The sequence below is a fragment of the Rosa rugosa genome, chromosome 2 (genome assembly GCF_958449725.1).
Source record: "Rosa rugosa chromosome 2, drRosRugo1.1, whole genome shotgun sequence".
Classification (NCBI taxonomy): domain Eukaryota; kingdom Viridiplantae; phylum Streptophyta; class Magnoliopsida; order Rosales; family Rosaceae; genus Rosa; species Rosa rugosa.
This window is the reverse complement of record NC_084821.1, coordinates 67,649,154-67,663,586: the sequence shown is the minus strand read 5'-3', so window position 1 is coordinate 67,663,586 and position 14,433 is coordinate 67,649,154. Positions and strand designations below refer to the sequence as shown.

Sequence of the window (14,433 nt, the reverse complement as noted above, 5' to 3'; positions counted from 1 at the left end):
GGCAAAATGGACATTTTGAATTTAATATAATTTCTAATTTTTATTTTTATTTTTTCTCTATATTCTCTCTCTCTCTCTCTCTCTCTCTCTCTCTCTCTCTCTCTCTCTCTCTCTCTCTCTCTCTATATATATATATATATATATATATATATCGGCGACCCCTTTTGACGACGCCGAAACCCATCCTCCTCTGCCAAGCCTAAGAAGTCCATGTCAAACCCCTTAGAAAAGATGATGATTGTAGGGGCCGTGCGCCTCTCGGATATTACTTATGCTTGGTGACATCATGTGTATAATAACTCCCTAACCAAGAAGCTCCTCTTACTTGGGGACTTCGGGGACTTGTAGATACCTCTACTAGCAAGGCTAGTTTGCTATCTCACCAAACATAATTAACACCCTCTTTGGGACACCCCCAAGCCATGGTGAGGCACAACCGCTACTTGCATCTTGTAGCCCTATGTTCAAGCTACGCTACGGTATCCGGAAGTGGCAAATCGGTCGCCGGGAAGCCACCTTTCCGGCCTTGCCAAGTTGCCCTCACAAACTAGGCTTTCTACACTAGAATAGTTATCTTTGCTTGTCCCACATCGAAAACCATGTAAAGGAATAGCACTCCTTCACCTATAAAAGGAATGTCTCCTCCCACTTAAACACATCCCATTACATACTTTGTAATCCCTTTGGGCCGCAAGGCCCAAACACACTAGTTAAACATTCAAGTGGACGTAGTTTCCCGCTAAGGCGAGAGATGAACCACTATACATCTCGTGTCACTCTCTCTCTCACTCTCTCTCTCTCTCTAAAGCTAACTAGAGACCCCTCGGTCACTAACGTTAACAATGATGAACTAAGAGGCTCCCAGTTGGTTGGGCCATGAGAGAAAGAAGAAGTGTTCTTGACGCAGGAGGTGGAATCAAAGTCGTATTCGTAGGGGGAGAGACTGGAGTAATCGGAGTTGCGGTGGAAGACAGCGAAGATTCTGACGCCAAAGGTGGCGAGGACGAAGACGAGGAAGAGGATTAGGGAAGGGAGGTCCTTGAAGGGATGAGGGTCGTGGTTGTAGGAGATCTGGAGGTACTGGGTCGGGTCGGAGTCGGGTTGGTTTGAGTAAGGGGAGGGAGGAGGTGGCAGGTCTTCGGGTTTGGAGAGGAAGGGAGTGGACGACGAGTCATAGAGGGAGATGGGCTTGCTGGGTTCTTCAGAGATGCCCATCGGAAAGTGGTGGGTTCTGGAGAATTGGAGATGACAATGAGGTGGGTTATATGGCGTTGACTGGTAATCGGAGTTGGGGAAATTGAGGTTCCCATTGCCGGTACGAGTGAAAATGGTGAAGACCAGGTGGGGGAAGAGTTGGTGACGGAGTGAATGGGTTGTGGATTTGAATTTGATAACAATTAGGTTTGAGTTTGGGTGTAGAAGAGATTTCTCCGATTTCCGGCGTTGTAGCCGATATAGAGAGAGAGAGAGAGAGAGAGAGAGAGAGAGAGAGAGAGAGAGAGAGAGAGAGAGAGAGAGAGAGAGAGAGAATATAGAGAAAAAATAAAAATTAGAAATAATATTAAATTCAAAATGTCCATTTTGCCCTCCTTTAGGGTTTAAAAATCTGAAGTGTGGGCTCCCTTGTCGGCTCCAACTCAGCTGATGACGTCATTTTTGGACCCGGATTCAAAATTTGGACTCGGGTGATGTTGTTTGAGAGTACAAGGATCAGTCTGATTAAAAAAAAAGTTTAAGGATCAGACTGATTTTAGGCCCAAATTTCAGGGGAGTAAACTGAATTTTTTCCTTAAAGAAATGTGGTCGGAGTTTTCACACAATTTGGGTATGGATTATCTTCACACCCAACTTTTAAAGATATCAAGCAGCAAGAAGTCTATATCCACCTCAATGGGTCTCTCTAGGTTCGGTAGTATAGGGGAGGGTAGATGATACCAAATGCGGTCATTTTCTTTTTGCCTCGATATATTATTGACCGGGTGAGTGAGTTTTATGCTTGCAGTGCAAGGATCATGTGGGTCTTGTGAAGATTCTCTCAACACTATTTTCAACATTGAGATTTATGCTTGAGGAAGTGCACTCATCATGTGTCCTTCTCTAAAGATTAGATCATGTGAGTCCCTTCTCTGAAGATGAGATTCTTTTCTTGTGGAAAATTAGGTTCCCATATAATTTTTTTTCTCTTTTTTAATGAAATTTTGCATCATCGTGTTTGAAATTTTAATAAATTGAGTTTTTGAGTTATATGAGTTATTTTTGTAGGGAGTGTGTTAATAGAAGAGGTGAAATTATTGTTTAATCTATTAACGTAAGTTATTTGTATTTGTTTCATCTATTAACTTAAGTTATTTGTACTTGTTTCATCTATTAGCTTTTGGACCTAACAGACGGCCAACCATATACCAGTGGTTGTCCTGGAGAGCCATTGTCCCTGTCGAACCAAGAGGCACGCGGGCAGAGTCATTCGAACCGACCATGAGACCTAGAGAAGGATTCGTCATGATCTTCGTGATCAAATTTGAAGAGTTTTGTCGAAGAAGAAAATTATACGAGAAACCCTAACAGAGAAGAGACGGTTGGTTGGGTCTAATTTCAAATGCTCAAAATACTTTCTACTTTGACTCTTCCTTTTACCTTTTTCTTTCACCATCGGAAAAAGACTTTGGGCTTCGGTTGAGTTTCAAATGCTCAAAATACTTTCTACTATTTTGACTCTTTTTTAACTTCTTCTTTCACCATCGGAAAAAGACTAGGGTTGAGAAACTAACTAGTTGGGTTGAGAGACTAACTACTTCAGTCAAAAGACATCGCTCCCACTTGAGTCGGTTGCACATCACATCAAGGACATCAACCCCTTCCTTTCGTTAGACGTCCCATCGCTCCCTTCCTTTCCTCATATGATTCTATAGAGATGTCGAAGGTCTCCGAAGACAGACTACTATTCTATACGAAGGAACGGACTGTGTACACACGGCTGCTGCGCCAGATCACCAGGGCTCCAACGAATCTGTTGAAGTCCTGGATGAATATTTCCCGGCGAGGATCTCCGATGCGTTCGTCATCGAATAGAGGGAACCAGCCGAATTTTTCCTGGATTTTTAACGAGGATCCTCCTCCTCCGGTGGCCAGAGGTCTGCTCCACCCAAGGCCAGCTGTCGGAGGAGGATCCTCGTTAAAAATTAGGGAAAAATTCGGCTGGTTCCCTCTCTTCGATGATGAACGCATCGGAGACCCTCGCCGGGAAATATTCATCCAGGACTTCAACAGATTCGTTGAAGCCATCTGGGGCAGGGGAGTCAACACGGGATCGAAGTTTGCTCTTGCCGCATGGAAGGGAAAAGAGAAGAAGGAGGGGGAAAGGGATCACTGGAAAGTGATCCCTTTGAGGAATCCCATGCCGGATGATCAGTTTATGCTGACTTTCGATGCTAAGGGACTGCAGGAGCACCGACTCTATCTTCGTATTCCAGATCCAGCGGTTCAACTAGCTGTGCAGACGGCTAATTTTCTTTTCCCGGAGACTCTGAGGCAGCCTCTGGTGAATGAAGGGCTTGCTATCATCATGAAATGACCAAGTTTGGGTCTTTAAGTTGGTTTTTAACCTTGCTTTTCAAAATCATTAAAAAATAACCATATTGTGAGTGAAAATGTCTTAATTATCTTATAATGAATTCATAATCACTCTTTCTTTAACATTTTTTTTTCTTTCGGCTAATCTTTCTATTTCTGTTGTTATTTTTTATTTACTCCTTTTACAATACGGATAAAATCATCATTCTTAGCATCCCCACCCCCATCATCCAAGCAAATGAACTTTCGAGCGAATATGAAGGAAAAATAAATTTAAAAGTGAATGAAATTATTTTTATTTGAACGAGTGAACGAATGAACAAAAATTTTGCAATTGAATGATTTAAAAAAATTATCCACCGGATGAATAAAAAAAAATGTTGGGTAATTTTATCATTCACACGTAAGAATTCTAGCTGGAAGAAGTGTTGTGGATGAGTCTATGATCATATTTACATACACATAATATTACAGGACACACCCTTAGTAATTCCTTCGTATCTTCTTTCTACAACTTTATTGTGAATCATGATTTTAGTTGGTGGTATGCTCATCTGTTGCTAATGATTTTGTGCATGCAACTAGTCAACATTAACAACAATGATAATTGGCTTATTCCAATTCTTAGCAACTAAGTATGGATGTGACGTCCCGAACCCGAATTCACCGGTTTACTAGTCATTTGGACGGTAAACAACTTTTACTTTCACTTTTACTGTCGTTTCAATGCTTTTAGGGGGCCCTAAAAGTTGACTTTTTGTTCGGGTCAAAATTTGAGAAAATTTCCTTCATGAAAGTTGTAGATGACGTTAAACCGAGCGCGTGCATATGTGGTACGTAAAAATCGGAGCTAGTATGTGGAAGTTATAAGCGAAAATGTAAAAATTACTGTTTATGGTAAGTAGTATAAATTTGAAAAAGTTACTGTGGCTGGTAAGTTTCCTTTTTTTCTCTTTTCTCTCTTTCTCCCGCGTTTTTCTTCCTCTCCTCGGCTCTCTCTGCAACTCCGGCCATCTCCCTCTTCCGGCCACCTGGGAGCGAACAAGCAGCACCGGTCGACTCCTCTACCCCTACCCAACCTCCCCACGGCGGTAACTCACGGCGACTTGGCCGGAAAATGACGCATCGGGTCCTTGAAGTTTCACTGTAGCAGAAGTGGTCAACGCCGATATCTTCCCTTTCCGGCCGTCTCCGGCCACCAAACCGGCGTCGAAGGTTCGGTTTTTGGCAAGGATCATTTTGCCCCTAGCCTCAAGCCACGATTTGCAGCGTGGAGGAAGAATCGAAGGTTTGAATTTCTTGACACTGTTCACATTTCGGGTATAATCTTCACCTTAATTGTTGAGGTAGTTCTAGGCATATTCTGGCTTTGTTGTAGTTGAGAGAAACGTTGGGCTTGATGAGTAGGTGGTGCTGCCTGAATTTGGTGGCCATCGGAGGTGGTGGCCACCGGCGCGTGGGCCCCACTCGCCGCCACTGTGGGTGGCGCGTGGGGGCGTGTACGGTGGTTTTTAATTCCTGTTTTAGCCCAATTAAATCCTATAATTGTTGTAGAGCTTGTATATGAAGTTTGGTGAGGATTGGTGGAGTTTTGAATCGGTTATAAATTTCTAAAGATTTGGATTTCGATTAATGTTAATCGTGAATCCGGTTGTCGGATTTCCTCCATAATTGTTATATAGTCTGAAAATCGACGAGTGGGCAGTGTTGGTGAAGTTTGGTTGGATGTGGAAGAGAATTGGAGAAGTTGAGGTTTTGGGTTTTGAGACTTAATTATTGATTATCGTAAAATTATTTTCCGTCCGGTAATTATTTATGTACAAATAATTGTGTACAGGGCGATGTACCGAGCTATTGCTCGACAAAGGAACTCGTATGCATGGTCGCCTAAATAGTACTGTGAGTGGACATTTATTTTAAATTAATTGTGCATGCAGTATATTAGCATTTTCCGATTGAGATTTAATTTTTAATTTGAATTATTGAGTTTTATGGTTTTACGAGATTTATTTATGAATTACGAGATTAGTATTGAAATTCCTTCTCGAGGGCTTTTAGTAGATATTTGAGATAGTCATTCATGAGTTATTGAGTTGAGGAATAATTGTCGGGAAGTGACTGATTCAGAAAATATTATGAGAATTTTAGATTTCGAATATCGGTTTTTATGAGGATTCACGAGTACGAATGTTTCATCGAATATTTGAGCATGATTGATTTATCGAAATTTATTGAGCTTTGAGCTCCGTACTTATCAGCTTTGAAGTTAGATTGAGTTTTCTTTCCGAAAGCATTTATTGATTTACAGAGTATTTGATTTTATGCTTTCGAGGATTTATTGAGATTTTGAGGTTATTTTTCAGTTTCTTGAGGAGGCTATTCAGTTTATTAAGGAGGCCAGTTTTGGCGCATGCGTATCTTACCTAGTTGGCAGTCCCTTTTAGGTAATAATCTGGTTGGCAGTTCCTTCCAGACTATATTCCGGTTGGCAGTCCCTTCCGATGCGTCATCTGGGTGGCAGTCCCTCCCAGATGGCATGAGATGGTTAGTTGGCAGTCCCTTCTATCCACCGCCTCCTATTCCGGTTGGCAGTCCCTTCCGATGCGTCATCTGGGTGGCAGTCCCTTCCAGATGACATGAGGTAGTTAGTCGGCAGTCCCGTCTACTACCTGTGGTTAGTTGGCAGTCCCTTCTACCACCGCCTCCTATTCCGGTTGGCAGTCCCTTCTGATGCGTCATCTGGGTGGCAGTCCCTTCCAGATGGCATGAGATGACTGGACAGCAGTCCTTTCTAGTCATCAAGCAAGCCTCTTGAAAATGATGTTTTTAGAAGGATTGAGGATGAGATTTTTAAGAGATTTCTAGATGTTCTATTTCTACGCGATTAAGATTGCAGTAAAGATGATGATTGAAAGTATTTCCAAGATTGTTACTGCATGCGAGGTTTTAGAGAATAACTTGGGAAAGCATTTAGTTTTACTTATTCATTTGAAATTACTTATTTTTCGTCCACTCACTCTAACGGATTTTAAATGTTTTCCCCTGGGCCCTTCGGTTTTAAATGCCCAGTTTGCAGGCCAATTTAGCTTGAGGTCGAGCGTACTTGGGGTTGAGGCATAGCTGTCATAGCTTCCGCATTATAAAAGCATCGGTCATTTATCTTGCTTTCTATTCTCTTGTTCGCCTGTACATTAGATTGCTCTGATAACCTATGAGATTAATATTCTTAAATTCAGAATTGTTTATGAAATGAGAGATGTGAGATGTTGTGATATAGGGAGCAGGGTGGCTCCAGGAGAATAAGGATGAATGATTTAGAAGTGTGGATGTTTTTCTACAGGTTTTGGGTTGTCCATTTTTAGGGGAAGTTCTGTCAAATTTTTGGTAGAATTTCTTCTAAAGTGGGCCCCGCATGACCTCTTCGGAATTCAGGGTGAAATCCGGGGCGGGTCCTGTCAATGGACCCCAAGCAAATATGTGTTTTAGGCGGAAATAGAATTCCTATGATCACAATCTGAGGCAAAAAATCTGCAAGGATTAATGTACCTCATTCATGCTCAATAGCTTGACTTCTTCTGTTGGTAGATGTTGATGCATTCTTTTTACTTATAAGTCATCTTTACTTGCAATGAGAATATCAGTAATAGTTCTATTCTTCCGTTAAAACACCATCTTTTGTAATATGTAAAATGATAAACATTTTCAAAAAATATTTCTTATCTTACGATTGTGACTCTATTATGAACGAATATGATAAAAGAAAAAAACAAACCCGCAGCATCGTGTGGGAGTACTACCTAGTCATTGATCAAGAACACAAATTCATTTCGGCTAGCAATAATTTGTTAACTCAAACGTACTAGGTTTGAATTTTTCCGGGTGCAAAACACCAATCTTAAGACACCATACATGATGGAAGGAACAAACCACGACGGTTTTTCTCATTACCCAAACTCAAAATAAAAAATCGGGAGGAATGTCCACTCTTTTGTAGTGTATAAAAAGCTTACCTTTGGAAAATCCACCTTCACTCACGCATAAGCATCAGTAACATTTTACACAAGATCAATATGACAGTGACAATGCTCAAGTACACAACCAAAGAAAACAAGCTCGTCCACAGGGATAGGGAGTTTGCTTTGCTTTGTAGTGCTCGAGCACAACTCAATCACGAAAGTCAATTCCATTAAGCTTTCAATTAGTTTGATTTAACAGGTCAGCCTCGTTAGGATCAGCTACCGAAAGCAAAGTTTTGTGACCAAGCATTAGACTACATAATGAGCTCAAAAGCATCAGACCAATTTTCCATTGAATCTGGAATCCATTTCAGACTTTGTAAATAAACAACAGTAGGCTGTAGGCGGCAACTTTCGGCAACACCAGAGCCATAAGGTACACAACTCCCCCAACAATCCATCCAATTCAACCCTAATTTTTTTACAATTTAACGGCAGGCAAATCTTTGGTATCATCCCCAACAATACAAAAATCATATAGAAAATGAGTTGCCTGCTATGACCAAGACATGGCTGTTTATATTCTACCTCAGAATCTATAATTAAATTTCAAAGCTAGGTATCATGGTACTATTATATCTCAAAACATTTAAAAAACATAACTGGCCCGGCATTAGACATTGAATAACTTCTGATTATCTGTAATATTCTCCATTATCTGACTGATTTCGTTATTCCCAAACTGCCTATACCATCCAAAGCAAGGGAATCAGAGCAGTAATCATAAGACTAATACACGGCAAACAAAGAAATGTGAAAGCAGACAAACAAGCAAAGACAAAACAAATAGCTATATCCATATTCACCCGCAGACCAGAGCTGTGTATATATAGACCCTGGAAGCTTGGAACCATAGTGCACCCAAGAAAACAATGGCATCCCGTCTGCAAAACAAGATTTCTGTAGATGTTGCAGCTGATAAGAGTTCAAGCGATTCCTTTTCGTTTGCTGGTCTCCTGTGTGTTCAGGACCAGCAAGCGAAGTCACTTCAATGTAACAGAGCCAATCAAATTCACAAACAAGGTACAGAGTTTGAGTTTAGCACTATAGAAGAGTCCTTTGTGAGCGATCCAATCAAGCATTGCCCAGCTGATCTGTTAATCTCAAACGGTCAGATTGTACCACAACCAACACAGCATACTGTGACCAAGCAGCAACACAAGAAAGCTTCAGTACGAGCAACCAGTACAAGTAGCAAGAGATCAACTCAAAATACAAGTGGCACCCAAGCTTCTGCAAAACCATATCCAGAGCATAATGACCAAGACAAGAAGGAGCATGCTGTGCCAAGCTCATGGTTTGGCCGGAAAATATTCAAGTCATTTTTCTTCCCTTGCAAGGAAACCAAAGCTGTTAAGCCAACCCTGAGAGCAAATAGAATGCCAGAAGCAAATGGGAAGCTACATTGACATGAGGATTTTTTCTCCTTTTCAATTCTTTATATTTTGGCTAAATCGAAAGTCTATTTCTATATGTTGAGATGAATAAGTTACATTTTGGAACTGAGGCTTCAATACACCTGAGGCACTTCAATTACCAACAATAAATTATATTTCAGACATGGATTTCTTTTCTTTTCACAAGTTCTCACACAACTGCTTCATGGTCCTAAACAAGTTTCAGGTCTCTCAAGTCGCTAATATAAATCTGTGCAGTCATTGCCATGTACTTATATAAACCAACCCCAACCTTTTTCTATTATCTCATGAACACTCCCATCATCTGAACTAAAACTCAAAAGTAAAATTAAGCACACACAGAATCACTTGAAATTGATGGCAGATCTCCTATAATAATCTGATAGTGGCTTCTCTATGTTGACCTCTAATGTCCTGAAGCTGAGCAGTTCCTTTACCCTTTTTTCAGTTAATATCTTGAATCATGCGAGTAAACTATTTGATGGGAAACTACTTTGACTTTGGTTACAAACCAAGTCCTATCTAACTAATTATAGAGACATGGAGATAAAAAAAAAAAGCTGTTAGTAATTTTATACTTCTCTCACATTGGCCAGAATTTAGTAGCAACTATTATACCTCACTCAGGATAAAACTTCAGTCACCAAAAGGACCAAGAAAATGTAGACGAAAATTGCTAAAAACAGTAGTGCAAGGAACCTAAGAAGTAAAAGCAAGTCAATATGATGTTAGCTCTCCAATATTATTAGCTACAGCCCAAAATAAATAGAAATATGTGGTACATTATTTGAAAAGGAGTAATTAAAAATAGTACATAGATCAAGCCAACCTAAACTGAAAAGTTGTGCACAATTAGAGCACGGAGGAGTCGTTGATCTACACAACACAAAGTATTCCTAGAGAAAGAAGAAATGAGGCTCGTGAAAGTAGTTTTTTACAACATAGCTAATTCAGTTTCTATTTACATCACTGAAAACTGTTAAATTGTAAGCTCCATACCTGTAATACCAATCATCTTGCAACCCAAAGTGTTGTAAGCAAACAATAAACTTCCAAAACATTTTAAATCAAACATGAGTAAAATTAACAGGAACATGAACTAGCAGCATGTCTTAGAAAAATGAGAATCTAACTCAATCCACAACTATATTCACATGATGAATGATGAAACTTATTATTGAACAAAGAATCTGAAAACCCCCAATTATAGATCGTATGACCAGAAAAAACAATAAGGGAAGTAAACTTGAAAAATACCCTACCAGCAATTTCAGTCAACATCAGAACCAGTCTTTTTTTTTTGTTACTATTCTTTTTGTTTCTTATTATAATAAAAAAGAATTCCAGACTCAGCCAATTCTTAGTCGGTAAAACAGTAAATGCAAATTATATCCTAAATGCCAACAAACTGATCAGTCACATCTGTGTTATCCCAAGGAAGGCTGAAGTGGAAACTGTCATTTATACTGCAATGATCTCAAAATAAAATAGCAGAAGCCCCATAGCAGTATATCAATTTCACCCACACCAAAACATTTCTTTAATATTGTCACCCCACAGCCGCAAAGAATTGAAGCAATGAAATAACTTAAGACTAGTCTCGATAAACTAAAACACAGCACTCGAGCATTTCACTAAATTTTATTAGACCAAATTTCAATTCCTAAGGGTAACTTCCTTGCATAAAAAGGAAATAATAAATAACTGTTTACACCACACAACTAGTTAGGACTACATCTTACCACAGGATAGATGAAATGAAAAGTAACAGAACTAATCTATTAGCAATACATCTTCTAAGAAAACTAACAACTTTTCCACAGTAACTCAGTTCTACTTATATTCCAGAGAGGAAAAAAAAAAAAAGGATCTCCAACAAACTGTCCATGACCTCCAGTTAGTAAAATGAGTATGAAACTGTGCAAAAGAAAACGCACTTGGCCTAACATCTCAAGACTTGCCATATCTCTCAATATATCCCTGCAAATGAAAGAAGTAATTGTCAGATTCCAGAAAAGAATTACGTCAAGAACATGAGATCTGCATCCTTACATTCTCACGCAGATAAAAAAAATTGCTAACCTCAACAAGCTTTGAGATTTTTGGACGGCAAGCAGACAGATATTGCGTAACTGCTTCTATGGTAGGTGGGATTTGTTGGGGCTGAAAAGCACTGACAATCTTGTCTACTGCTTTCTTAACTATCTTGTTGTGTGCATCCTTGCTGAGACTACCTTCACGCCATTTTGGTTTTAACAACTCTTTCACTAATTCTATAAGAGCAGCCCGGAATTGCCTCATTTCTTTTGACTCTTGTTGTACATCCCCATCTGTTAAATGTTCAACTTCCGCTTCATTGTTTTCTCTAAATCTATCTACTTTTATGTCCCTTTGTTGACTAGAACCATCACTTTTTTGTCTAGAATCACCATAGATACTGATTTTGTTTGGATTTGTACTACCTTTGACTTGAGAGTGGCCCAAGGGATTCTCGTCCTTAGTCAAGGTTCCATTTTGGTAGACAACAGAAGTCCCCACTGTCTCTGCTTCAGTTACAGGTGAATTAGGGTCACGTGTATAGCAGCTGTTATCTAATACCTTCTCATGATATGTATTATGAGAAGACATAGAGTTTGTATCAGCATCGCAAGCTGGGGGAAGAGTCCCACTGACAGTTTCAGGAAGTACTTTCTGATGCAGTCTATTCCCAACAGTTGCCCCTTCAGAGTAGAAAGCTTCAAAGGAGTTGTTAGCTAACTTGGGTAACTCAATGCTACCGCGAAGAGGGTCATACTGCTTTGCTGAAAATGATAGAAAATCAGAAGGAAGAATAAAAGATGGCCGGAAGGGTACAGATGGCTCCCAATTGTTTGAAGAAATTTTTGTTTTTAGTTCAGCAGAGTGCTGTGAAATGCTGATTGGGGGAAAGTTGTTCAGTTCAGAACTAGTGAAGGGAGAAGAGCTTTTCAGAAAGGCAGATGATCTAGTATAAGCATGATAATCCCTATTGCTGTCTAAGAGCTTTTTAGAACCCAGAGGATTTGCATCTAAACTGGAATAACTTGCGGGCAATGAAAATCCATTCCAAGTTGAAATACGGCTACTTGGGAACAAGCCAGTAGCTATAAGAGTATTTGAGCTATTCAAGGAATGGCTCACAAGTGGTGAAGTATGATCACTGTGCACACGTTGTCTCCAAACTCCAGCCAAATCCTCCATACTGCTTGAATGAGAAGAGGTATTTCCTGTAGAGTGCCTGCCTGATGATGCAATAGATCCATTTAAAAAGGGAAAGAAATAGAAAATACATGCTCAGCACAAAACAGTCTGTAAACAAAAAATTACCTTTTTTATTAGGTGAATTGTTAAAATCATCAGCAGGCCAATTTCGTATCTGACCATCCTTTCCTACATCCTTATAGGAGGTAGGAAATGCTAGATCATCTTTGGGTAAATGCAATTTCTGGACATCAGCGGAATCACCCACATTTGATTCCTCACGTTGAACTGATTGAAACTGATGGCGTCTTGGGATTCCTAGATGTGAGGAAAATGGAAAACCATTTCCACTAGAAGAAGCCAGTGGGTCATGAAAACCAGGCAATCTTGATCTCTCATGAATGCCTCTTGGACCTGTTAGAGAATAAAGTTTTCAATAGGAAAATGATGGTAGCGTACTTATTTGAAATCATCCCAAGAAAAAACATTATACCTTCATCAACCTTGACTTCTCTACTGCAACTTGCAGCAGCAACATCTCCCTCAGGTTGTGGATGACTATTCTTTGGACTATCTTTTGTATGGATAAACCTACATGAAGTACCTCTAATGCACCAACCTTTTGCGTAAAAGTCGCAGACAATTGCTGGGCGTTTGTTTGGATCATTAGTCTCAGCAAGAGGAGATGTTATATGTGTCCCTATCTCAGAAGCAGCTGATCTGGAGAACCTAACAGTTAGTAGGATTGGCATAAGTTCTGATGAGAAGAGTAAACATCTAACTGACAAAAAAAAAAAAACTATGGACGTTATGCCAGCAATTTTGCCCATATGATAAGTAAATGTAAAAGTACTGTCTTTGGATCTATGATAAGAAAAAATTCAAAGCATATTTGGCCAGGATATAATCTCACCTTGATTCCATTTTCTTTCTATCATTCGTAGACTGTACCACTTGTTTCATCTCATCCTCTGAATTGATAACATTCTTGGCATTAGCATGTGATTCAGTATGGTGTGTAGAGGTTTTCTTTGCAGAAAGAATCCTAGCATCATATTCAGCAAATTCTTGGCTTCTACATTCTCCAGCACCAGCAAAAGTTTTCTGGGACTTCAAGTGTAATGGCTCATTTGAAGTACCAGAAAAATTGGAATTACTTGTACTTTCTTCCATATCAAGTGTGTTAGATGGTGGCCTTGCTTCAGATTTCCCCCATGTAGAAGAGCCTGGTCCCGAGTGCCCGCCAATTCCCTCAAACTTAATATCTTCTCGTCTATCATCTAGACAGAAGAAAAACTTTAATCAAGGAATGCCGGAAAAAGGCAGTCATCTTGAACAGCAATAGGTTGATGACAGAGTTAGTAGGCTCATATTTATTGATAAACAATAAGTTAACCATAAGCTCAATTTTTGAAATAACCACCTGTATCATCCTGGCAGAGATATCAAGTAGAACACACTACAAATAGCAAAATGGAAACGATCAAACTGAAAATTCGAAACTCGAAAACCTACATTTCCTAGTCTCATGTAAATATTGATTCATCATCCCAAGTACATATTACACACTACACAGGTACTTCAATTTCCAATTGCAATAAACCCTATCTACCTACCTCACCTAAACAATTTCCAATTCACCTAAACCACAAACGCCTATGGTAAAATCAACACCAGAAATCCGAATCAAAAACAGTACAGAAATTCTCATAACTTCAAAATTGAATTTCAATTCATCAATTGTAGATTAAGAACAAAGCAACAACCTCTGTGATGAGCTTGAATTGGTGAATTTGAGATATCCATGTCAACTTCATCCCTCTCTTCTTCCAGTTCTTGGTCTACTTGTTCGAGTTCTTCGGGGTCTTCGTCGTCGTCGTCGTCGTCGTCGGAGAGCTGCGCGAGCGCCGGAGATTGGGCGTCGTCGGAGTCAGACATTATTGTAGCGGCGGCTGAGAAGACGACGAGTCGCTGAGAAGTGAGGTGTGGTTGTTTTTCAGTGATCTCCGTTGGGGCACTCTACATACGGCAACCGCGATTTGTCTTCTCCGTTGACCACTTTGTTACAAATATAAATACTTTAATACTTAATAATATTTACTTGGATTTTTATAACAGATATAATTCTTCTTCTTCTTTTTTGTAACAATATGAATTATGAATCTCTTTCTTACAATGATCTCGTAATTTGTTTTTTTTTTTCTCATTCG

The 14,433-nt window shown here is 39.7% G+C and overlaps 1 protein-coding gene and 1 long non-coding RNA gene across 3 annotated transcripts; one reads left to right on the top strand and one right to left on the bottom strand.

Moving 5' to 3' along the window:
- The first annotated feature begins 4,528 nt into the window (after window positions 1-4,528).
- Window positions 4,529-7,236, top strand: LOC133733293 (uncharacterized). The gene is made up of 3 exons (XR_009857603.1): window positions 4,529-4,858; window positions 5,408-5,469; window positions 6,640-7,236. It is a non-coding gene; the product is annotated as an uncharacterized LOC133733293 (long non-coding RNA).
- A 3,372-nt stretch (window positions 7,237-10,608) lies between these two features.
- On the bottom strand, window positions 10,609-14,275 carry LOC133729578 (protein FRIGIDA-ESSENTIAL 1). 2 transcript variants are annotated; one of them, XM_062157126.1, is made up of 6 exons: window positions 13,990-14,275; window positions 13,137-13,503; window positions 12,717-12,952; window positions 12,350-12,637; window positions 11,087-12,264; window positions 10,609-10,984 (listed from the first exon to the last, which is right to left on the bottom strand). In XM_062157126.1, exons 1-6 carry the CDS (start codon window positions 14,159-14,161, stop codon window positions 10,955-10,957), a joined length of 2,271 nt encoding a protein of 756 aa, XP_062013110.1. In that variant the 5' UTR covers window positions 14,162-14,275; the 3' UTR covers window positions 10,609-10,954. The 2 variants fall into 2 exon arrangements, with proteins under 2 accessions (XP_062013110.1, XP_062013111.1); XM_062157127.1 differs by having other exon boundaries at window positions 12,717-12,943.
- Window positions 14,276-14,433: the final 158 nt, after the last annotated feature.

Bases quoted from the DNA above. Each gene is read 5' to 3' on its own strand.
- LOC133729578 (XM_062157126.1), bottom strand. From the start codon at position 14,161: ATGTCTGACTCCGACGACGCCCAATCTCCGGCGCTCGCGCAGCTCTCC. The intron at 12,265-12,349 runs GTAATTTTTTGT...TTGCATCATCAG, and splicing joins CAATTCACCTAATAAAAAAG to GCAGGCACTCTACAGGAAAT. The intron at 10,985-11,086 runs GTTAGCAATTTT...TTTCATTTGCAG, and splicing joins AAATCTCAAAGCTTGTTGAG to GGATATATTGAGAGATATGG.